The sequence below is a fragment of the Prionailurus viverrinus genome, chromosome B4, assembly GCF_022837055.1.
Source record: "Prionailurus viverrinus isolate Anna chromosome B4, UM_Priviv_1.0, whole genome shotgun sequence".
In the NCBI taxonomy this organism is placed as follows: domain Eukaryota; kingdom Metazoa; phylum Chordata; class Mammalia; order Carnivora; family Felidae; genus Prionailurus; species Prionailurus viverrinus.
In genome coordinates this window covers 34,460,230-34,485,540 of record NC_062567.1, presented here as the reverse complement: position 1 = coordinate 34,485,540, position 25,311 = coordinate 34,460,230, and the positions used below count along the sequence as shown (strand labels likewise).

Here is a 25,311-nt window from a genome sequence, read left to right as displayed (position 1 = left end):
TTCAGAAAAGCCAGCTTAACCTTGTCCTTTTTGGCTTCGGAGTCCACTCTACCATGGGAGCTGCCGTGTCCTGGCATTTTTTTCTTTTTTTTACTTTTTTTATTTTTTATTTGAGAGAGAGAGAGTGGGGAGAGGGGCAGAGAAAGAGGGAGAGAGAATCCTAAACAGGCTCCATGCTCAGTGCGGAGCCCGATGCGGGACTCCATCTCACAACTCTGAGATCATGGTCTGAGCCAAAATCAAGAGTCAGATGCTCAACTGACTAAGCCACCCATGTGCCCCATGACACTTTATATCTGTCTCTGAAATCAAACTTAGCCATCCCCCTTCCTTGAGAAAGGGAAGAGCTCAGGTGGGAGGGGGAGTTGACCAGGATCAATAAATTACATCAGAGGGTTTACAGAATGGGAAATCCATACATGAACAAGCCATGAACCACCCCTTTTCTAGGCACAGGGATGCCTGAGACCACTTGCCTTTGGTCCCCCGTCCTGCTCAAAGCAAGTGTTCCCGTGCCCTCCCTTGCAGAGTTCTCAGTTCTTCCCCCACAGCACAGATTATGTGAAAAGGTCAGGTATGAATAATAGGGACTGGGGGAGCCTGTGGCAAACTGGACAGTGCCTGGAGGCGTTCACCTTCAGAGTTGTTCTTTAAATATCATACTGGCCAAATCATAGTTGCCAGATCAGGCCACCAGTTTAAAACTCAAACAGCCTAGATGAGATGAAATCAGACCCCAAGTTATAACCCTGCATCTGCTCTTTATGCATATATGCGCATGCACACACCCCCACATACACACACACACACACACATACACACACATATACACATACACACACATACACACGCACACACACATACACACACATACACACACACACATACATACACACAAACTCCTGAAGTAAAGTGCTCTGGACACTTTGAAGAGTCAAATTGTTGGGGTGCCTGTGTGGCTCATTGGTTGAACGTCCGACTTGGTTTCGGCTCAGGTCATGATCTCACACTTTGTGAGATCAAGCCCCGAGGCATGGAGCCTGTTTGGCATTCTTTCTCTCTCCCCCTCTCTCTCTGCCCCTCCCCCCACTCCACGTGTGCACTCTCTCTCTCTCAAAATAAATAAACTTAAAAAAGTCATATTGTTACTCATTGCCCATGTTGTGGGCCCGATAAGTGGTACTCCATAAGCTATGAAGTTGGTCTGAGGTCTCTTTTCCTTAGTGTTCCCTCGGCCCCAACCGCCCCATGAAGGCCTTCTGACACGCCCCGCCCGCCGCAGACCACAGAGGCTCTGTCTTGGGTGCCAGGGTGGAAGAGGCAGTGAGAGAGGGGAATGGTTGCAGACATGCTGTCTCCAGTGGGGCCCCCGAGCCAGAGCGGAGACCTTCCCAGACAGGCTGGGAGCTTAAAGCCAGGGAACCCGGAGCACCAGAAACTCCTGGTGAGTTTATGTGGAGAGAGGAAAAATGGGTGAGGGCCATGGGTGTCTGCAGTCTGCAGAGATAGAAGCTGAGGCTCAGGGCCCCACAAGCTGGGGAAAGCGAGTGCCCCACCAGAGTCCAGAACAGGGCAACCGCCTACAATAGAAAATGCCATATTCCAGGCTGAAAGGGCCCAGGCTAAAAAGCACAGCACACTATGGGGAGGTGGCAGGGGGCTGAGAGGCCTGGCCGACCTCAGCGCCCCCCATGCCCTTGCAGCTAGGCAACTCCAAGGCAAGCCAACTGTAATGGGGAGCCCTGCTTGGGCCATGGGAGGAGGGTATAGGAAGTATTTAGTTTCCAGAGGGCGAGAGCTTATACAGGGAACAGCCAGCCAGCCTGCAAGGGCAGAGGAGGCAGGGCCAGGGGAGGCTGCACTGCTCTCATCCACCACCAGGTGGCAGCAAAAAGCACTGAACCTGCCTCACATGTCCCCAGGGTCATACAGGAGCGCAATCTGGCTGAAGCAATTTCTCTCTATCCCTTTCTCCTGGACCTCCTTCTTCACCCACTAACTAGTCCAACAAAAGTAAGCACAGATGTGCAGAGCAGTCAAAGGGAGGCAGAACCCAGGGGTCTGGACATCTGCCTGTGCCCAGTGTGCCAACGTACTTGTTCTCACAAGTGGAGAAGCCCTAACAGCTCTGGATGAAGGACGCCAGGCACTCTGAAGATGGAACTCACCCTGGCTGGACCATGGCTTTTTACTTTGGCCACTGGGCAGTGGCTCTGGGTGACATCTATCTGTGCATCATTGCAGATGGCTATCTATACAGGTGGCTGCCCTTCTTCCAGCTCCCAGGTCCTGCCCCAGGAAACTCTCTTGGAGTGGCCTACCCCACCTCTTCTCCTTCTCCTCCCTTGCCTTTGGCAGGAACTGGCATAATTTTATAGGGACATGGGGAAAGGAGCGTCCCAAACACAACACCTCTCTCTCTGTGGGAGACCAGAGGTCTTTCAGACTCCAAGGAAGCAGGGGGAGGGGGGAAGGAGAGATGGAAAATGGCAAGAACAAAAGGATTTTCCAGAGAGGAAATCTGGCCAGATGAGTATGGGATGGCAGAGAAAATGCCAAGGTAAGGATGCCAATCTGGGGAGAGCTGCTCACCCCTCTATAGAGGGGACAACTCTCCTTCCCACCCCAAGACAACATAACTAAACAGAAATGGGGTGAGGCAGAGAAAACTAGCACACAGTAGCAGGCAATCCATACATGCTTGTTAAATATGTATAATGGGGAAGAACACCGGCCTGAGAACAAGGACACCAGGTTTTAGGCATATCTCTGGCCCTAAGGAGCCAGAACTTGAAAGAGTCACTTTCTCTTTGGTCCTCGGTTTCCTCATCCATGAAGTCAAGAGGTTGGACAAAAAAAACACAGTGGCAACTGGAGCACCTGGAGCACTGTATTTGAAAGGACTGTGAGGTGGGAAAGACTCAATCAGCAATGTCTGTTGCAGGCATAGGAAAGTACAGACACCCTCACCATGCATTTGCACAGTCTAGGGATCATCTCTAAGTTCTTTCCATTCCAATGCTCCATGAGTTGAGGACAACATTGCAGGAAGCATGTGGAACTAGGGCTGCAGCTAGGGACACCTTAAGACAATGATGGCTTGTGAAGGTTTGCCTCTTGGCTGTTTCTCTAGTTCCTTCCCCATGGACTGACTCCAGAACACTAAGCCTAATGAAGCACCCCTCTAATGGAATGTCAGAATCCAATAGTGTGTTCGTTGTCACTTCCAACATGGTGTGTTCCATTGGGCTCTCCAAGCCAAAGCATGATACATATTCCCATCAGTGCTACCCTCCCAATGCACAAATATAGTAAGCTGTAACATCACCAGATACAGGAACATCCCTACAGTGGGAGTTCCACACAGTGTAATATGTTAGAATCAGATGGTGGACTCAAAAAAGACCACCCTCCTTTATAAATAAGAAGGTGTGTTCCAACAGTATGGCGTGGTGCAGTGGGACCGCCTCTAACCCACCAGAAGGAGCTGTCCTCGCTGAGGAGAGAGCAGTGTGGCCTCTGGCCGGGGGCACCCATGAACATCACAGAGGTGCTCAGCAGGACTGTGCTAAGGGACAGAGGCAAAGGCTGTTTGCTGTAGTGGCCCTGACAGAGGTTCCTGGCTCAATGGCCACTTGGCTGCTGGCCACGTCCTACAAGTGGGTCTCCTTCTCCCCAATGATTAGTCCTTCCTTTGTTGGGGAAGGCCCACAGTCCTGGCTGGTACCACGGTCCAGACACAGGTGTTGCTTGGGCTGCGGGAGGCTGGGGTCGGGGGTGGTGAGCTGTTGCAGGCGCTGTGGAGAGAAGAAGGAACGAGTGGGTGCTACTGGTGAGAAAGACAAAGCTGTTTCATACTGGTTGTATCCCCAGGGCCTGGTATAGAGCCAGGCACACTGGGGGCAGCCAGCACGATATGAGTAAATACATGAATAAATATTTTGAGAAGAGAGAAGAGATGATCAATCCCGTGGTGATTAAGAGCATGAATGGGCTGGGTTCTAGTCCCAGCTATGTTACTACCTATGCAACTTTTAGGCAACCCATTTAACCCCTCTGTGCCTTATCTGTAAAACGAAGATAATAATAGTACACAGCTCATAGTATAGTGCCTGGCACAGGGTCAGTTGGTCAATAAGTGCCTATTATTTTTTATGAGGAGCAGTACTACTATTATTACTGTTATTGGTGCCATCTTCTTCCCCTCCTTCTTGCCTTGAATGCAGATGTGATGACTGGAATGATGACAACCTTCTTCTGACCATGAAGTGGTAAGCATGATGATAAAAAGATGTGCTCAGGATGGAGGTGCAGAAATAGAGGAAGAGTTTGGCCCTAACAACTTCTTTTCAGCAGCTGAACCAAACACCAGCAGCACTCATCTCTGGTCTCTTGATGTAAAAAGAAAATAAGCCTATTTGCTTATTGCAGGTCGGGTTTTCCATTACTTGTAGGCCAGATAGATTTCTGCAAGTGTAATGTCTTTGTGGAGCATGCGCTATCCCCTTTTGGGAAGGCATGTCTTAAACTCTAAACAGGGAGCTTTCGCCCATGCCTCCCCAGGCAGAATTAAGAAAAGAAACCAGGAATGAACAATGATAGCTGGTTATTAATTTCCTGGGAGCAAGGAATTTGTGCCCTATAAATCTCTGTCTGGGCACCTTGAAGTTCTTATTGTGACTCAGTTTCCTCCATAAGCATTTGACAGTGTACCCATGGTCAACCTGCCCACATGATCGGCTGGAGGTCAGATTCTGAAGGTCTAGGACTCTAGGTCTTTTGAGTGTTTCTGGAAATGATGCCATTGGACTGGTCTTCAAAGACCCTTCTCTTTGAGATTTCATCAGACCAAAGAGCTGTCCCACACTCAGAGTTGGGCCCTGCCCATCGTGCCCTGCCTGCAACCTCACTCAGCAACCCCCTTTAATATATCACTTCCCCTGGCCCTTACCTTCTTGAAGGAACCCTGGGTCTTCAGAAGGGTGATGATGATGAACAGAGGGACGCAGACCATGGAGGACAGAGCCAAGAACCAGCCGATGGAGTAGCCCCAAGGAGGGTACACATAGATGTTGTTGTATTTGAGAGGTGTGTACTTGCTCAAGGAGAAGAGGAAGGTGGCCTGGAAAGAGGGATAAGTGGATGCAGATTAGACAGAGAGCCCTTGAAATCCTCTCTTTAGCTGCTTAAATATCCAGTGACAGAGGACAAGTAAAATACACTGAAGTGGGGGCGCCTGGGTGTCTCAGGTGGTTAAGCATCCAACTCTTGATTTTAGTTCAGGTCACGATCTCAGTCATAAGATCGAGCCCTGCATTGGGCTCAGCGTGGAGTGAGGAGCCTGCTTGGTTCCTCTCTCTTTCACTCTCTCTCTCTCTCTCAAATAAATCAACTTAAAAGAATACACAGATAGATAAATAAATACACTGAGGTGCTTCAATGAGGTAGAATAGTAAAAGCCATTACAAGCTGTGGGCCAAGGCATCACTCCATGGAGGGCTGAGACAGAAGGTGGGGGGGGGGGGGGAAGGAGGAGGAGCCCTGAGCAGGCAGACAGAAAGAGACCATAACTGGGAAGTCTGGCAGCTGGATGGAGGAAGGGAGCAGAAACTGGAGGGTAATGATGGTAAAGCAGAGAGATGAAATGGTCCCAGGAAGGAAGGGCAAGAGAACCAACCCAGAAGTGGAAATGGACCAGCCTCCCAAGGTAACTGGACAGGCAGGAAAAGAGCCCCAGAACCCGGGCATCCTGTTCCTTGTCCCCGAGTCTTCTGGATGTAGGAGGAGATATAGGGGTAGCTGGGTGGGCACATACCAGGCAAAGTCCAGGGGTCAGAAAGAGCCAGGAGATCTTCACCAAGGGCCATGGCCGGTAGCCAATCATGTCTTCAACGTTGTCATAGAACCGATCTGCTCCTGCCCAGGTGGGAGGGGAGTGTGAGAACAGGAGGAAGGGAAGAACTCACCTGGCTTTGCACTCTTCCCCCTACCCTATGAGGGGAAACCAGATCCAGGCACATGAATGAAATGGGTCCCTGGCACCCCAACCACAAGGCAGGGAGTGAGGAGGAAGAAGGGGCTGCCACCAAAAAGCCAGGTGCCCTTGAGAGAGTCACCTAACCTCCCAGTTAAATCCTTTGGCCCCTTGTCTAGGAATGAAGACCCTACTAACCACAGAGGTGGGTGTGAGCCTAAAATGGGCACAATGACTGTGCAAACGCTCACTTATATATACCTCAGACATGACTTCAGTTTCAAGTCAAAACAGCAAAGTTCCCACTGTTCCAAGCATAGCGTGCTGATCTCACATAAGGCCAGAAAGCCTCTGGGAATGGAACAACAGTCTAGATTCGACACTCTGGAGGAGCCACTCTGTGTTCTTAGAAAATCTTGCTAAGAGGCTCGCTTTGTGTTTGTGGAAACACTGACTGGATTTGTTTACTGTCCTTCTGTTTCCACGTTTGCTCCAGATCCAGATCCAGCCAGTCTCCCAAGAAGAAAAGTGCCGCTGATTGGGAAAGACAGTTGGAGGGCCCCCTAGCCCTTCCTCAGAAAAAAAAAAAAAAAAAAAGGAACTTTCCGCTGATCACTGATGGCCATGAAATGCCACCATTAGGGAGTCATTCCTTTGGCTTCTAAATTTTTCCCCCAGTTAAAAACCAGATGTTACTAGGAAGGGGTAACATACTAAGTTTTCTCAGCTACTTATACCTTTCTGTGATTGAGTTTATCAGATCTTCTTTGAGAACAAGTTCTGAGGAGCAGTAGGGGAAAAACAGAAAGACATCAGATGCTTGAGGTGAGAAGACAGGTGACCTGTCCCAGGAAAGGAAAGGACACCAAAAAAGAAGGCCTAGGGTAGCAAAATAAAAACCTTCTCGTGGCTTTCCTACCTATGCCCACTACACGGCACCCACCTACCCTCTCTGCCCTGAGCCTTGTTACACTAGCAATGTGTTCCCCCCCAACCTGGTGCAGTGGAGTCAGATGGTTTGGGTATGATGATGCCTCCCCCACTTACTCTCTGTGTGAGCTCAGGCAAGAGACCTACCTCTCTGAGCCTCACCTCCCCTGCACAGGCTGTTGTGTGGGTTGAGAGAGAATGTATGATACAATCATCACGTTGCTTGGCATTCAGCAGTGCACGGACTCCATGCATAAAGATTTCTCCTCTATTGTCATCAGGCACAACAATGGCATGGATGTCACAGCACTCAGCACCACTGGCCAGTTGCCCCAGCACTGAGGGGGGTCAGGGAGGTTGAGGGCAGTCAATGGAAGGTAGAACTCACTTTAGTTTAAGAAAGAAATGCGTAACAGCCACAACAAAAAAAGCTACCTCAAAAACATGGGAACGAGTTTTCTGTTCCTGGAAGTATTCAAGCAAGGTCTGGGTGGTAACCTAGAAAGGGAGTGTGGGAATGTGTGGAGGCTCAGACTACGTGGCCCTGAAGATCTCTTCTGACTAGGACTCCCACTGATGAAGTGCCTCCAGCAGTTTCCGCATCAAGAAAACGGCACACTGTTGTTTCTGATTCCTCTCACTAGTGCAGGAAATCAGTTTTGTCCTTACCGCAGCTCTGTCTGCCACAATGAGAAATGCCTGGGTTCCCAGAAGTGGACAAAGTTCCCAGAGAAAAGAACCAGGGCAGCAACACCAAGACCTATAGAAACCAGAGGGCTGGCACACCCCGCCTCTCACAACCTTAGGGGTAGGCTCTCCCCACCTCCCCCCTCCACTTACCATACACCCAGCTGATGCAGATCACTTCAAACACTGCCAAGAAGAGCAGGCATATGCCACTGGAAGCGTAATAATCAAACAGCTGGAAGATATACATCCCGCCCTGCAGAGAGGCAGGGAGAGCTGGGCCTTGGCCAGTGGGGGAGGGAACCCGCTCCTCAGGGACAGGGTGCACACCCATCTGGGCACACATCCTGCTCGGCCCATGGGAAATTGTTCCTTGCATCTGAAGGCAGTTTGGCCAGGCAAGACAGGCCCTTCATTTAACATCGGGACAACAACCTGACAGCTACGGGGACACTGGGAACTGCCTGCCCGGGATCGTAACTCCTAGAAGTTGGCCCCACCTCATTCTGAGAGTGCTCCGCTCCCCTCTCCAGGCCCGAAGGACAGCCAGGGCCAGATACTTACCGTGTTCTTAGGAGAAGGTCCCTCTCTTTCCTGTGGGGTTGGGTGGGTGGCAGAAGGTAAGCCTGAAGCTGCACCCACCTTCTTTAATATGAGGAGGGGAATCTGGCTAAGAAGGGCATTCCTGACAATGTCATTGGACCAGCTGGATCCAACCATGCCTGAAACCAAATATCCCTAGACTTTGCAGTTTCCTGGCCCCCCCAAGGCTCCCTTTTCTGCTTAAGCTAGCTTGCATTTGGTGTCTGTCACCCAACACGGAAAGACAGCTAACTAACACAGGTAGGTTCTGCCTCGTGGTCCCCACAACATTGCTGTGAGGAAGGTGGGTTCTGAGAAGGGTCACCAGTGCACCCCACGGCTCCCTCAGCCTGGAGCCCTGCCTGCAGGCCACCCCCCTCTGCTCACCTCCGTGACCAGGAAGAGCCCTAGCAGGTAGCACACGATGGCAATGGTGAGAATGAGAAGTTCTCGCCTCCCGCTCTTCCGGAGCTGACCGGGGAACATGTCCACAGAGGCTGTCACCAGGCACTCCACACAGACAAACTGCGGGCAGGAGGGAAGCCGGGGTGAGAGGTACCACCTGCCCTTGGGCTTTGCCTGGCGTGGCCTTGCCCTGGCCACCTCGCACCCCACTCACCCGCGCTGATGCACAGGAGCGCAGGAAGGGGCACGGGGCAGAAACAGGGTGGCCAGCCCTGCCCTCGGCCGTATCTCTATGACTGAGGGTCCCAGCAGTGAGGGTTGGAGGGGGAGATATGTTCCGTCCCCAAGATGGGGGCGGGGCTGTGGGGGGAGAAAGCAGGTGGCCCCCCTCACAGAAGAAGGTCTTGAGGCCAAGGGTCACCCAACCAACTGCAAGGACAAACCTTGGAAAGTGGAGTGGGGCTTGGAATGTAGGTCAGGGGAAAAGGAGTTGGGGGGGGGGGAGGGAAAGCCCAGAACCTCAGAAGCTGGCAAGAGAGTCACCAGGGCAGGGAGGGTCGGGGTGGGGTGACGAACCTGGCTGTCCAGCCCTAGGAAGATGAGCATGATGAAGAAAAGGCAGGACCACAGCTGGGATAAGGGCATCATAGTCACCGCCTTGGGGAACGCGATGAAGGCTAGACCAGGACCTGCAGGCACACAGCACAGTCAGGAGAGCTCCTGGCTCTCACTGCCCTGGCGAAGAGACTTTTCCCAAGGCACTGTGTGTGTGGAGGGGCAGGGGGAAGGGGGGAAGCGTTTAGGGGAGTGGTTCAAGAGATCAGGGTAGTTTCACCCCTTACTCTGCTCTCTGGTTCTGGGGAGTTGGCTGTGCATTGGTTCATCCATTTATCCATCCCTGCACACAACCGTGGGGCTACCCGCCCTTAGTGCCCTCCCCCACCTCCCTCCCTCCCATGAGAAGGCCCAAGCTCTGCCCCCAGATGCTGAAAGGTTCTCATAAGCCAGCTGCTGGGACTCCTGCCTGGGACCCTGTAGGAGGGATCTGTGTTCCCTGACCCCCCTTCCCCTCAGGGCCCAGACAGCAAAGTGGCACCTACCAGACTCGGCCACTTCAGAGATGGGCATCCCCTGCTCCTGGGCCATGAAGCCCAGGATGGAGAAGACCACGAACCCGGCCGCGAAGCTGGTGGCGCTGTTGAGGAAGCAGAGGGCGATGCAGTCCCTGCGGGGCGGGGCCAATGCAGAGGAACCAGGAAGGAAAATGAGGAAGACATCCATCAAGGGAGGGGAGATCCAAAGACAGCAAGCGGGGAGAGGAGAGGGAACAGGAAGGCAAAATATGCGAGAGGAGAGAAATGGAAGAGAGAATGGGCGAAAGACCACGGTCATGTAGTGGAAGGTGAGAGAAGAACGTGAGGAAGAAAGAAGAGGAGGGAAGGAAGACACTGAGTCTGCAAGATGAAGCTGATTCCCGACCTCACTGCAGGCAGGTCTGGCGCCCCGGGGTCCCGCAGCGTCCCCGCCGCCCAGCCCTACCTGTAGCAGTTGTTGTGGTACTTGTTGTAGCTGCCCAGGGCTGTCAGGCACCCCTGGCAGATGGCGAAGGAGAAGAAGATCTGGGTGCCCGCATCCATCCACACCTACGTGAGACCCCAAGAAAGTGGCAGAGGGAGTGGGAGGGTGCCCGCCCATCACCCCTCAGCCTGGGAGGGTGCCCGCCCATCACCCCTCAGCCCCAGCGGGCCCCCCTGGGTGTGCCCTCAGAGTTGCTTATTCCCCACTCTCTGCTCACAATCTCTTCACTGGCAGGCCAGGTTTAAATTTGCCTCTTTTGGGGGAGAGGCACCTGGGTGGCTCAGTCGGTTGAGCATTCAACTTCAGCTCAGGTCATAATCTCACGGTTCCTGAGTTCGAGGCCCACATCTGGCTCTGTGCTGATAGGGTAGAGCCTGCTTTAGATTCTGTGTCTCCTTCTCTCTCTGCCCCTCCCCAACTCTCTGTCTCTCTCTCAAAAATAAATAAATAAACATTAAAAAAAATTTTTTTAAGTAAATTTTCCTCTGGGGGCACTTCGTAGGCACCAAGTACTTGAATTTCTCAGGTGGAGTGGCGGTGCCCCGAGAAGGCAAAGCCTACCTGCAGGGCAGAACTGAGAGCACCTGGCTCATTCAACAAGTGCCACGGGCCACTTCATTAAAATATAAAGAAAAACACCACCAGGACTCCACGGGGAGGGAGTGCAAAGAATGTGCTCAGACAAGTCCTAGAGGAGGAAATACAAATGGCCAGCAAATCTGTGGGAAAATGTCCAGCCTCACAGCAGTAAAAAATAAAAAAAAAAATTAAGACAACAAAATGATACTATTTTGATCTATCAAATTACCAAAGGTTAAATTATTATCGAATCTCCCATGGGCCCTGCAGAAAAAAGGGTGCCCTCCAATACTAGGGGAGAAAGTCCACATTTCTCTAAAGCCAGTACATTTCAAGAACCTTAAAAGCACATGCTCTTTGACTTAGTGATTCCAGGGCTGACTGCCGTCAGGAAATAATCAGAGAGGTGGCAAGAGATTTAAATATGGGGTGTCCAATGCAGCTGTATATACGATCATAAAAAACTACATGACCTTAAATGTCCAAGAATCAGAGATTGAGAAAGTGATGACCCCCACCCCAGGGGTGAGCGTTCAGAGGACACGGGGCCTTGTCTGCTTTGCCCACTGCCCCACTCCATGGTCAGAGAGCCACCTGGCACTGAACGGGTCCTCAGTACATTTTGGATGAATAAGTGACCGAATGGATGATGGATGGAGGACATATTGTGCAAGGATTTAAAATGACTTCTACAAATGAATGTGATAGCATGAAAAATGCTTACAGTGGAATTTAAATGAAAAAAGATGCATCTCTCTGTATATAAATATCTCAAGTACATTAAAACAAAGATACACAACACCAACTAGAAAAAGAGTTGGAAGGAAATATACTAAAATGCTCATAGAGATGATACCTGAGTGGTGGGATTACAAGACACCTTTATCTAATTTTTCTCCAGTGGGGATATATTGCCTTTAATCTTTTTAAAAAATGTTTATTTATTTTTGACAGAGAGACAGAGCATGAGCGGCGGAGGGGCAGAGAGAGAGGGAGACATAGAATCCTAAGCAGGCTCCAGGCTCCGAGCTGTCAGCACAGAGCCTGCTGCAAGGCTCAAACTCAGACCGCGAGATCATGACCTGAGCTGAAGTCAGACGCTCAACCGACTGAGCCACCCAGGCGCCCCTTTTTAATTTTTTTGCAGGGGGGAGTATATTGCCTTTAAACCAAGAGAAAAGCAACTACAGATTTTCAAAAGTACAGCTCTGGTTTGGGGTGGGAGGCATCTGGGAAAGGGTCCCCAGCACAACCCCTACCTGGGGGTCCTTGAGGCGAAGCAAATCTGGCTTCAGGTAATAGATGACACCTTCATAGGCTCCCGGAAGGGTGATGCCTCGGATCAGTAGGATGATCAGCATCAGGTAGGGAAATGTGGCTGTGAAATAAACAACCTGGAGGGGAAGCGGGGCCAGGTCACTGCTGTTGGGGACACAGCTGCCAGGAGGTACCAGGGAGTCTGCAGTGGTCCTCCTGTCACCCCCTCCTCAGGCAGCATGAGTCACACCCAGCTCAGGGTCCGACACCTTCTTAGAGATGCTGAGAGCGTGTGAGCACCTGTCTTCCTTTACACATTCCAGTGGGTCTTAGGTGCCCTGGCAGGCAGACTGTGAGATATACATCAGCGGGGCAAAGAGGGAACAAAGACAGGGAGGGGTACAAGCTTCCAGCCATAACATTTCGAAGACTATTTTAGAATCCAGGGGCGCCTGGGTGGCTCAGTCGGTTGAGCGTCTGACTTCAGCTCAGGTCACGATCTCCCAGTTCGTGAGTTCGCGCCCCACATCGGGCATCCTCTGTCCATCACCCACCCCTGTCCCTCCCCCACTCACTCTCTCTGTTTGTCTCAAAAATAAATAAACGTAGAAAAAAAAAATAGAATCCAGAATCTGTTCTCCCTTAATCCCTCACCCTAGCTGGTCTCCCTATGCCCCTGGTGAGTGTGGGACATGGTGAGGGAAGGGGAGCAGATCACCGCAATGACCTGTGGCAAAACTTAGACTGCACTTTTCCAGGCTTAGGGTTGGGCAAGCAGCAGTGGCCTGAGCTCTGGGACATGGAGACACTCAGATGGGTCTACTTGGCCCCTGACCAAGTTTAACTCCTTAACCCACGGGGATGGCAATATCTGTGTTATTATCACTATTTCTAGTTTTATTGTAATTACAACAATCCGTGGAAAGGCAAGGCTGCCCCCCAAGGGCAGGCTAATCAGAGAAGTCAGCATCCCGTCTACTTCTGGCTTTAAAAAGCATGAGGCATCCACCTCAGATTCCCTGGGTTGAAAATAAGTGTTCAAGTCTGAACTCTCTCAACACATACAATAAGCCACTCTTGTCCATTCTTGGCTTAAACCCCCGTGATTATTGGAAACTCACCACCTCAAAGATAGTTCTGTGTGCTAGTTCTTACCAAACATTGTCTTGTTATGTTGTTAGGTGCAAACAGCAAGTCATAAAAGTGTATGATCCTAATTGTGTAATATACACACATAATAAATACAGATATACACAAGCATACTTAAAAAGGAAACTAGAAGGCAATACAGCAAAACATTAACAGGGATTAGTAGATCCAAACTGCCACCATGCTGGCTCCAACAGTGATTAGGGGGACTTTTATGCTTCTCAATTTGCTCTGCATGTTTCTTATGTAAACAGGTCTTTTAAAGTAATATTGAAAGAGAAAGTCTTTCCTTGTGCTGAGCTAAACTCTTCCTACCATTTTCCCCTGCTCTCACCATGCCTCTCCCCTAAACTACTCTTTCAGTTCTCCAGAGGGACTCTGTGAGTGTCTCCATGGATTCTGGGGGCTGCAGAGAGCTTACCAGGAGCCAGAACACCTCACCTTGCCAGTGGACTTGACCCCTTTCCAGATGCAGAAGTAGCAGATGACCCAGGCAAGCAGGAGGCACAGGGCCAGCTCCCAACGCAGGGCCCCCAGGTCATGGATGCCTGAGGTGATGCCCAAAACACGTCTCCTGAGGATGGAAAAAATGAATAACCAGGTGAAAGGCTACAGGGGCACAAATCACCTTTGTCTTCAAGTCTCTTGATTCTTAGAGCTGACCCCACACATCTCAGGTTCCAGGCTTCCCCACCCCATCCCCCTGCACCTCCCCTATGGCCATGCCATGTTCCCACCTGTAGTCTGTATGCCCCTGGCCGTTAGAAGACCAAATCACGTAATCCCATAGGTATCTTTGTCTTTCTAACCATCCAGCTTTCTCTGTTGTACAGAGAGATAGAGATAGAGAGAGAGAGAGAGAGAGAGAGAGAGAGAGTGAGGGTGGTAAATAATAAATGGATAAGTAGATGGAGAGTAGATATTCAGGTTGATGCACAACTACATGGGTATCAAACAGAGGGGCTGAATGTGTTTTAGTACCTAAAGGGTGTAGGGAGTAGTGGAAATGTGTGTGCGTAAGCATTGGTGGACATGTGTGAGGTTTGGGTGACATGGGGTCGTAAATGTGTGAGGGTGTAGGTAGACACATGTGAGTGTTGGTAAATAAGTGTGGGTTTTAGGTAAGGGTGAGGGTACAGGTATACTTGTGTCAGAGCGAAGGTGGACACGTGGGCATGGGCAGATGTAAGGGTGTAGTCAGGGGAAGGGTGGAGGTGTGAGTATAGTGTTTGCCAGTTTTTGCAGTACAAATGCTTCCTCCTTGGCCAGTTTCAAGCCACCAACATGACATCACTGAACACAAAGCTGGGGAGCGATGTGCACAACCAGCTCTCCTTAGCTGGGACAGACTATTTGCCGTGCACCTGTGGACACGTGTGGGTTGATGTGAGTGTTCCCTCATGGCTCAGTGATGTGCGAGGTGGGGGTGGGAGGTGGGTAAGTCCTGAAAAGCATGCACAGAAAGGCTTGAACTTGTACTCCAAGTCCCAGACCTCAGACATCCAAATTTCCTGCTTGGGGCCCTTAGCACATGGCATCCAAGCCCAGCACCTACTCCCAGAATTCCATGACAGGTGAAGTGAAGTTCTCAGACGGGGTCGCTGTGCGGGCTCCTGAATGGTTCATAAAGTCCACACAATGCTCTGTTGGGAACAAGGGGTGGGGCGGGAGGCTGTGCATCAGCTGGGGACCAGATGGGGAGAGATGCCCTCACATCCTAGTCCCTCCAACCCTCTGACCTTGCAGCCCAGCAGTCCCCATGATTCCCAGTCCCAAGAGCTTCCCCTGGAGCCCCCATTTCCCAGGAGTTAGCCACTCAAGTGGTTCATGGGACCATGTGCCTCCCTCCTCATGTGCCTCACACTGCTCTTGTTCCAGTGAATCTGGCTGTTTCTCTGGCCACCCCGCCCACCAACCTCTGACACAGACCTCGGATCCCCTCTGCCCCTATAACTTGCTCACTCTCTCTCCACTCAGTAGATGAATGGACTGAGTTCTTGGGCTTGCTCTTCCCCCCACATGGCTTATGCTGTTCACATTTTGGGTCCTTCTCATCCTTCAGGCCTCAGCTATCTCTTTCCCTCCCACTGCTGTATAGTTTCTGCAATGTTTCTTTCACCCATTGCAATTTGTGATTGTTTTATTAACTTGTCTCTATCACTAGACCACACACTCAAGGAGGGCTGTGGCCACGTTGCCAGTGCTCACCCTTGGATCTCTAGCACCTGGCACAGAGGGAGTGAGGATAACCCCCTGCAGTTATATAAAACATTCACAGTCTTGTTGGATTTTTGGTTCTCCTAATGGGAACCTAGCCTAGGCTCCCACAAAACTGCACCAGAGGCCACAGAACTTGGCTTTGAGGCAAGTTATACCATGTGCTCTGTCATTGTTCGCCATCACCAGCCACCACAGGCCCAAACCCTAAGGAGAGGCCCCCTCCCAGGGGCTGAAATGATGGATACCTGTGTTCCAGGTATTGGTACAGGTTGTCCAGGGCAACTCAGAGGTAAAGGAGCTGAACAGGTAGAAGAGAGCCCAGGCGAGGATGATGATGTAGTAGATGTTCAGGTAGGACTCAATGACCACCGACGCCAGACCAATGCCTTCGGGAGTAGGGCAGGCATGGGGAGCAACAAATAGAATCCAAGAGATCAATGTTAGCCCAACAAAGTCACATAGAAGCTGCCAGCTGTGGCTAGAAGGACATTGGGTACTAAACGAACAGAACACCCGTGGTTTGCTTGTTGGCCTCAGAAGCCATTTACAGCATATTTTTCTTTTTAAATTTATTTTTATTTTTTAATGTTTTTAAATTTATTTTTGAGAGAAAGAGCACGAGAAGGGAAGGGGCAGAGAGAGAGAGGGAGACACAGAATCTGAAGCAGGCTCCAGGCTCTGAGCTGTCAGCACAACCCCACGCGGGGCTCGAACTCACGAACCATGAGATCATGACCTGAGCCGAAGTCAGACGCTCAACCTCCTGGGACACCCAGATGCCCACAGCATATTTTTCTAAGTAAGAAAAGCAGGTTACAGAATACTGTCTCAGGCATTCTTCCACTTTTGCAATATATATTTGAATGTATACCTTTTTTTTTTTTTCTGATGAGATAAAGTCTGGAAGGATTGTCATCCAAAAGTTAACGGTGGTTGTCTATCTAGGTGATAGGATTTCGGCTCATTTTTTAAAGTTTGTTTGTTTTTTACCTTTTGTCCATCTGCATTTTCTAGTTTTTCTGTGACAATCATGCATTACTTGTAAAATAAAAAGTGCAAAACCAAAAGAAACCAGCAAGGAAAAAAGAAAGGAGAAGTGGTCGCTGACTGTCAAGAACTCTGGAGCGTCAGTCTCCACACGCCACCTCGCTGCAGAGTGCGGGGCCAGAGTGTTGGCAGAGGCGTTCTCACACCCAGGAGCAGCCTGGAGGCTGGCTGTGGCTCCCTATGGGGGGGGGGAGGTACCAAAGGGCAGGCACAGTCACCCCCACCCAGCCCGTCTGCTCCTGCAAACGTGGGATCTTTGCCACAGTAATTTTAAAAGTAGCACGTTGCCAGGGAGGCTCTTAGTCCCGAGGTGTGAAAGCTGGGCAGAGGACAGATCACAGGCCTGTTTGTCCTGAGTCCTGAGTCCTCGCCCGGGCTCAAGAACGACTTAAGGAAGGCCAGCTCAGTCCCAGGGCAGGTTGGAGAATCAATGCTGACTGTCAACAATACCACCCCTTGGCCAGGCAAGCCCACCCCGATTGTCTATTCCCGCTGGCCTGGCAAACTCGACCAGAGGCCATCCGTGTTTTCCTGCATCTGGGTCCCTGCAGAGCATCCAGGCACTGGGGGACGGGAGCCCTAAAGTGGCCGTGGCCAGGGCAACTTGGTCCTCGGGAGGGGCGGTGGCTGGGGCTGCTGATGGTGAGGAGGGTCCCCCGGGGGAGCTGGTGGCAGGGATATTCAGAGCGCGCCCACAGACGCCCACACCCAAACAAGCGGCCACTGTGCGGCCACTCGCTCGCTGGAACGCACTGTGCTCCCACCACCCGCCCCGTAAACACAGACCTGACCCTGGAGAAGGCAGGGCGCCAGGCTGGGGAGGGGAGGTGCCCCTTCTCTGAGAGGAGGAAGCTTGTGCCTGTGTGCAAATTGAAGAGGGAGGGGGTGGGCGAGCACAGGGTGTGCCCAGGCTCCCTGGGAGGTGAACTGTGGGCTGGGTGCAGTTAGGCAGGTGGCGGGCAGGCAGTAAGCAGCCTGGACCCTCCCACCAACATAGGTGCACACACCTTGAGTGAGCCTTTCCCTGAGACCCCAGGCCTTGGAGTCTCTTCAGCTTGGAAAAGACAGAAGGAGCAGCAATCGCTCCCCACAACCCCCATCCAATGCTTAGTCTGCTCCCCCTGTCTGTGGTGACTCCCTTGGAGAGTTGGTACATGCGTGCCAGAGAGGCCGGCCCCTGTTTTGGACACCCAGGGGCTCGCGTGGACCTTGGGATAGAGCCCAACTGGCTGGGACAGTAGGCTGCTCTGGGGTCTGGAGCAGAGCACTGAGAAACTCTGTGCTCCGGCTGAGGCCACAGCACTCCTGGAGCAGCCAGAACTCATGAGTAGAAATGCATGTGGGCCAAGCTTCCCCCTGCCCCAGCCGCTCACTGCTGCCGCTACAAGGGTCCCATGGACGCCCCAAGAGGGATCAGTACCAGACCAGCCTTGTACCCCAACCAAACCCCCAGTCAGTGGTCAGGGACCCGGCCTGCTCAGGAACCAGTGTTTCTCTACCATGCCCACCCCCGTCCAGCCTACCAAGCTGGGCAGCAACCCCAGATAGCCTAGTCCCTGGGCTCCCTTAGGGACTGACATGAGGGAAAGAGTCTTCTCCTCATTTCAAATATGCAAGAAACTTCTCGGAGACCAGGATTGGGTTTCCCACTGGCCCCCAGGGGACTGGTCCAGTCAATTAAAGATGGGGTCAGGGAAGGACACTCCAAACTGCTCACACTAGTGTCAGCAACTCCATAGAGGGAACAGGAACTGTCCCTAACATAATCCCGAACACGAGAAATAGCATGAATTTGCAGCTCAGGGAGGCCTGGGTTCAAATCCTTAGTGAATGACCTCGTTTTCTCATATACAAATAACTAAGAGAGTTATTACTGGAGGATTCAATGAGGAAATGCATGTAAAGTGCTTACATGAGCCCTAACACATAGCAGGGCTGAGCAGATGTTAGACGACATCATCTTCATCATCATGACTATTGTTATGTACTCTGGGACCACGCCATGCACCCAGGAACAGCTTTCCAGGAAGCCAAGGAAGATGAAGCTCAGGATTCCTCACTTGCAAGGACCCCTTCCAAGGCTCCTCATCTGAAGTTTCACTTGCAATTTTGTGCTGTCTTTCTTGAGGAATGCCTTCCTCCCAGCATCTATAAGCTTTGGGCCCCACAAAGTCTGGCGACACTTCCTGGGTCGTCCACAGCACTTAGCACGGGATGAGAGGAGATGACTAGGAAGCGGTGGCCCCAAAGGAAGGGGAATGGGGTGACGGAGGGATAGAGGCCCTTGGGGGCCCTGGTAGAAGGGCAAAAGGGAACACTCACCCTGGAGAAGGGGGCAGATCTTCCTCCAGGCTGTCACGCTCCCTTGGCTGGTGTACTGGCCCAACGCCACCTCCAAGAAGAACACTGGGATGCCACAGGTGAAGAAGAAGATGAAATAGGGGATGAAGAAGGCTCCTGTGGAAGGAGGCAGGAGCTGAGCCCTCAGTCCTCGGAGACCTGTGCCCCAGTGCTCGTCACCCTCCACACCCTCCCAGAGGCCCAAGTCGGCTTCCTCCCATCTGCTGGCAGGGACAGGCAGAAATTTTCCAGTCTGAGCCCCACTCAGGATAGGAAAGGCCTTTGAAGAAAAATGAGTAAAAATTTAGGTGGAAATCCTAACAGACGCACTATTTATTTTCTCAGTGTGCTTCACAAACTCAGTCAGTTTATTATTTTTGGAACAAAAACATGTGTTCTGTATAATTTGATATGCTTATTAAATTATCAAGTTTGTTACATGTTAGAGAAAAACAAACAAAAACACCTTGGAAAAATTATTTTCCCTCTAATAATTTTCAGAGGGTTTTTTTTCCCCTCCACCAGGCTCTGGTCTGAACTGGGGTCTTAGCAGACAAGGCCCTTCCTCTGCTCAGGCAGATTCCCAGGCACTGGGGTTTCAGTAGCCATGTGATAAAGCACTGACCTACAGACCCCCATAGGAGGCCAGACCTAAAAAGCATCTGATAAATTATGGAATTTGAAGACAACCCTAAGCCATCAGTGCCCACTTCAGTCACTAAGATAGTGACCTCACCTCAGAAGTGTATCCATGGGTGAATGGAATATTGTTTACTGTACAATAATAACACTTAGCACCTATTTGCTGCTTACTGTATATAAGGCATTCTTTTTTTAAAAATTTTTAATGTTTATTTTTGAAAGAGAGAGAGAGAGAAAGAGAGAGACAGAATGTGAGCAGGGGAGCGGCAGAGAGGGAGGGAGACACAGAATCCAAAGCAGCCTCCAGGCTCTGAACTGTCAGCGCAAATTCACAATCCATGAGATCATGACCTGAGCCGACGTTGGACGCCCAACCAACTGAGGCACCCAGGTGTCTTTGTAAGGCATTCTTGTAAATGCCTCACCAGCATCAAAATCCTCATCAAAGCCACCTCCTGTGGGGTAGGTACTATTGTTATCCCCATTTTACAGATGGGAAAACTAAGACACAGATGAGGAAACTGAGACGCAAACCCAGCTGGTCTGATCCTGAGTCTGTGCTCTTTTTTTTTTTTTTAAGAGAAAGAGAAAGAGCTCAAGTGTGAGCAGTGGAGAGGGGAAGAGGGTGGGGGAGCTCAAGTATGAGCAGGGGAGAGGGGCAGAGAGAGAGAGAGAGAGAGAGAGAGAGAGAGAGAATTTCAAGCAGGCTCCACAATCAGCATGGAGCCCAATGAGAAGCTCAATCCCACAACCCTGGGATCATGGCCTGAGCTGAAATCGAGAGTCAGAGACTCAACCGACTGAGCCACCCAGGCACCCTGAGCCTGTGCTTTTAACCACTGCATCATAAGACCTCTCAAGTAATCCACTTTACTTTGTAGACAAAATAGAAAGTGCAAAGGGAAAAAGCATTGTACACCTTTTCAGTTTTTTATACACACACACACACACACACACAAACACATACATACTTCTTTTTTTGCAAAAGTGAGAACCTACTATAATCACTTGATAACCATTTAAAAACACATCAAGAACCTATTATATCAATAAATACATATGTCACAATTTTAATGGCTGTATAGTATTCTGCCTTATGCATCCACCCTAGTTTATTCCATCAGTACTCCCACTGGCATTTTTGGTTGTTTTATTCGAAACTCTGCTGTGATCCGTTGTCCACAGCCTTGTGCACTTGCCTAATTTGCTCCTCAGTATAAGTTTCCAGTAGACAAATTTGTAGGTCAGAGGGTATGCATATTTTTTTTTTGCTTTTTTTTGTGGTAAAATATATATAACATGAATTTTACTTTTTAACCATTTTTAAGTGTACAGTTTCGTGGCATTCAGTACATTCACATTATTATCCAACCATCACCACCATCAATTTCCAGAACCTTCTTACCCAACCCAATCTGAAATTCTGTAGCCGTTAAATAGGAACTCCTTGTTCTCTGCCTCTCTCCAGCCCCTGGTAACCACGATTCTACTTTTTCTCTGTGAATTGCTATTCTAGACACCTCATAAAGAGGGATCATACAGTGCTTATGCCCTCAAGGTTTATCCATGCCATTTTAAGGCTGAACAGTATTCCCTCTTGTGTATATACCACATGTTTGTCTATTTGTCCATTGAGGGACATTTGGGTGGATTTCCACCTTTGGGGTTTGAACATTTTTTTAAGGTCTTTGACATGCATTTCCAAATCGCCCTCCCAGACTCTCATACCAATCTGTGCTGCCAGTAGCGATATGTGAGAGTGAGACAGAAGGATTTGCGAGTCTTCTGGGCCCTACAGAACCATAACAGCCAGTAACTCTGTGAGTCCTGATGTCTTTTTTAACCCCAGGTTTGCCGGTACATCCTGAGTACTGCTGGAACATTCCTCAACCCAGTGCCGGTACCATCACTGACTCCAGTTTATGTGGCTTAGGTGGCTGAGGGGCAGTGTTCAGAAGTGTTTGGGCTGGGGGCTCTCCCAGAGGGCACTTTCCCAAAGTCTGGTCTGTGGTGGCCTGTGACCCATGGACCCCTTCTGCTGGCTTGTGCGGAGGCCCTTCTCTCTACTGAAGGAGACAGTCTCAGCTCTACCCTTGGCATGTAGACTTCAGCCCCACGGAAACTGGGGAGAGCTCAGGAAGCCTGGAGATGGGCCGCCGTCAGCCTGAGTTCACCCCAGAAGAGCAGTGAGGGCCTGGGCCATGGGCAGCAGTGAGAGGAGGTTGGTCCTGGATCGCCTGGATGGTTCCTCCATCCTCCCTGGGTTTCCAACGCACTATCACTGCAAACACAGTTCCCTCTAATGAACTTCTGAGAATCCTCACCTGGGGAGATTGCCCTGGCCCACATTTCTCTTGGCATCTGCCCAGACTCTGGGCACCAGAGGCCTGATCATGCCCCACAGGAATCTGTGAAGACAGGATAACTTGAGACGTGTTTATAATCTCCCTCCCTCTCCCTCTGCTCTAAGGTAGGCCTTATTACCTCTGCCAAGCACACACTCCTGAACCACTGAGTTTCCATTGATATCTGGAAACTCAGAATTCATAAAATTCTCTCTCCGAGTGAACCATTTTTTGAAGATGATCTAGTTTAGTGACTCCTTGCTTTTTTGTGATCAAAGACATTATTATACCAATAACATTGTTTTTTATCCCTTTGGAAAGATTTTTCTCTACAAAACTATTTATTAACTAATAATAATTATCTATTAAGCAATAATAATTGATTCATTTATCAGTAAAAACTATATTTAACTGCCAACTGAGAATTATGGTCAGCTTGAGATAAACCCTATTATCGCAATGAGTTAGTGCAATTGTAAAAGCCTAAAGCAATGAGTTGACATTTGAGTTGGTCCATGAAGTCATGTCCCCCACACAGATCCATTATCAAGTTGTCTGCAATGAGGAACATGTGTTACTACTTTCCTAGACCCCCACACACCAGTGACCTCAGATCGGGACCTTTGATCTGGCTCAGCGTCTCTTGTTAAAGGTGAGGGAAACACACCAGGGCCGGCGGGGGGGGGGGGGGGGGTGGTGGGCAGTGTGCCTCCTCCAGGTACTTAGGTTGGGACAGAGCTCAAGTGAGGACACAAGGGACAGGAATGAACACAGACCCTGGCCAGGAAATGCAGTCTGGTTCTGCCTCTTCGCAGATGACCCAGGCTCAGCCCAGCGTCACTGCACACTGGCACAGGTGCTTGTCTCCCCAGGCCGCCCCACAGTACAGAGGCCACAGCCACAGTGCAGCCACCAGGTGGGACGAGGCAGCGTGGACCCTGGAACCCGAAAACCTGTCTCCTTTTCGGACGGCAGGGAGAGGATGCAGGAGCCTGCGAAGCAGGCTACCAGCTCCCAGCCGGTTCTATGGTCTTGGGCAAATCGCTAAACATTCTGAGCCTCCACGTGCTCTATGAGATGAGGGCTCAGCCTAAGTCCTCTTTAGCTGGAGCATTAATGCCCTGTGTGTCCGTGAAACTGGCCTAGGACGGTTCAGTTTGTGAGTTCAAGCCCCACATCCGGTTCTCTGCTGTCACCGCAGAGCTAGCTTTAGATCCTCTGGCCCACTCTCTCCCTGCCCCGCCCCTGCTCATGCTCTCTCTCTCTTTCTCTGGCTCGCTCCCTCTCTCTTTTTGTCTCTCAAAAATAAACATTAAAAAAAAGAAAAGAAAAGAAACAAGTTCTTCTTGCTTCCCCTGATCTCTGGCCAGGATTCATCCCCCACTCCCAGGCCTGGCTCCATATCCCTGACCTGCCAGGAAACCCCAACGCTATTTCTTTGGAGCCATTAGTTCAAGCAGCTTGTAATAATAACTGTAAGTTTTGAAACACAGAACAAGTTACATAGTAGATACTCAGTAAATACTTGTCAAATTAAATATGAATTGTGTTTAGAAGGATTTTCTAAACAATGATTATCTTTAAATAGGAATGTTTCTTCTTTTTACCTTTCTGGAATGTTTCTAATTTCACAATATACATATGCGATTTGTACAAGAAGAATAAAGATATTTTCAAAAGGGAAAGATGAATCTGTCCAGTCACAGGGGCTCCTGGGTGGCTCAGTCGGCTAAGTGTCCAACTCTTGATTTCAGCTCAGGTCATGATCTCACGGTTCATGGGTTTGAGCCCTGAATCAGGCTCTGTGCTGGTAGCACAGTTCCTGCTTGGGATTCTCTGTCTCCCTCTCTCTCTCTCTGCCCCTTCCCCCGCTCACTCTCTATCTCTCTTTCAAAATAAATAAAAATTAAAAACTTAAAAAAAAAAGAATCTCTCCAGTCACAAATAAATTCATATAAATGAATTCTTCCATTTGTATGCAAATTCCAAGTAGGTAAATCTACAGCCACAGAAAGTAGATTAGTTGTCACCAAGGGTTGGCAGGGACACGGAATACAGTGACTGCTTATGGCTTCGGGGCTTCTTTCTGGAATGATGAAAATATTCTAAAATCAATTGTGGTGATGGTTGCACAGTTCTGTTAATAGGCTAATACCATTTAACTGTACACGTAAAAAGATTAATCTGGCCCCTTCCCACCATGCCCCTACTCATTTTTATTACCAGTGCTGAAAAATAATAAAATTAATGTTCCTTCAATTAAAAAAATCATAAACAAGGTAATATCACCTCTCTGATCAAATTCTTCTACAGTTCCCATCTCACTCAGAGGAGAGGCTACAAGATGTGGGCCCTGTTACCTCTCTGATCCCTTCCCCTACTCTTGCCCCCATCTGTCTCTGCCCTCCTCTTCAAACATGCCAGATGCACTTTCACCTCAGGACCTTTGCACTCGCTGTTTGCTCTGTTTGGAATGTTCTTCACCTGAGAACTGTCCATACGATTCACTCCTTTACCTCCTTCAAGTCTTTCCTCAAATGTGACCTCCTCAGCTAAAGCTTTGCAGGTCACCTTGCTCCACATTTTCAACCCCACCCCCTCCCCGCCGATGACCCAGCTTTGCCCCACCCCTTCCCTGCTTTGCTTCTCACCGTTCCACAACTCGCCATTCAACATACCACGCATTTTACTTGTTTGTCTGTCATCTGCCACCTTGCACTAGGAATATGTTCTGTTTTGTATCTAGAACACTGCCTGGCCCAGGGTAGGCCCACAGTAACACAGGTCGAATGAACGAATCCTATCAGCCACTGACACTGTCCAGAATAATGAAGGATTGTTAGTAGTGTATCTTACTAAACACTCAGATTCCTTGGTCCTGCCCATTACCTCGATTAACCTTCACCGGAGCCCTGGGAGGCACCATCCCTATTTCACAGAGGAAGACCCTGAGGCGGAACTAGAACTCAGACCCAAGCCCTCCAAACTCCATTCCAGCCTCCTTCTGGTTTACCGCATCGCCAGGCAGGAGGCACCCAGGTGGGCCCTGCCTGGCAGTCAAGGCACGGCTCTCCCCACCACGCCTACCTCAAAGTGAACTCACCACCTCCATTTTTGTAGCAGAGATAGGGAAACCTCCAGACATTGCCCAGCCCAATGATCTCCCCGGCCACTGACAGCACAAACTCCATCTTGTTGGTCCATTGGCCCCGATCCTTCACCTGGTCCTCGCCTTCCTGGTCCAGCTTCTCTCCCTCCTCAGGGAGCCAGGAGACCACAGGAGGCCCGTCCTCGGGGACTTCCATTTTTCTGTCCATAGCCACGGGGTAGATGGGGGGGCCGCCGAGCCGGGAGCGGGCAGGATGGGGAGACAGGCGCGCCTGGTGGGAGGACAAGGGGTGAGCCGTGCAACCCCAGTGCGTGCCCCGCCACCCCTGCTTTCTCCATCCTCGTCTTTTGTCATCCGTATAACATTGCTGTAATATCTCATATGGTTGCAATATTGTTTAATATTGTCGGACTGTTGATTTTCTTCCTGAACTCTCAAGGACTTTTACACCTGAAGTTACACTTTGC

At 50.2% G+C, this 25,311-nt stretch overlaps 1 protein-coding gene across 11 annotated transcripts; it reads right to left on the bottom strand.

Annotated features, from left to right (window-relative positions):
- Positions 1 to 242: 242 nt before the first annotated feature.
- SLC6A12 (solute carrier family 6 member 12) lies at positions 243 to 25,052 on the bottom strand. 11 transcript variants are annotated; one of them, XR_007153900.1, is made up of 16 exons: positions 24,839 to 25,052; positions 18,731 to 18,865; positions 15,607 to 15,747; positions 14,697 to 14,784; positions 13,583 to 13,715; positions 11,995 to 12,129; positions 10,118 to 10,221; positions 9,679 to 9,803; positions 9,155 to 9,267; positions 8,561 to 8,698; positions 7,745 to 7,847; positions 7,574 to 7,664; positions 7,340 to 7,402; positions 7,052 to 7,242; positions 6,712 to 6,754; positions 5,817 to 5,916 (listed from the first exon to the last, which is right to left on the bottom strand). XR_007153900.1 is itself a non-coding variant. In XM_047866329.1 (14 exons), the coding sequence occupies exons 1-14, from the start codon at positions 25,050 to 25,052 to the stop codon at positions 3,654 to 3,656; spliced, it is 1,845 nt and encodes a 614-aa protein (XP_047722285.1). In that variant the 3' UTR covers positions 2,870 to 3,653. The 11 variants fall into 11 exon arrangements, 5 of the variants coding, with proteins under 5 accessions (XP_047722285.1, XP_047722286.1, XP_047722287.1 ...); XR_007153898.1 differs by lacking the exons at positions 6,712 to 6,754; positions 7,052 to 7,242; positions 7,340 to 7,402; positions 7,574 to 7,664 and adding exons at positions 243 to 253; positions 2,890 to 3,797; positions 4,952 to 5,122 and having other exon boundaries at positions 5,816 to 5,916; XR_007153901.1 differs by lacking the exons at positions 7,052 to 7,242; positions 7,340 to 7,402 and adding an exon at positions 4,990 to 5,122 and having other exon boundaries at positions 5,816 to 5,916.
- Positions 25,053 to 25,311: the final 259 nt, after the last annotated feature.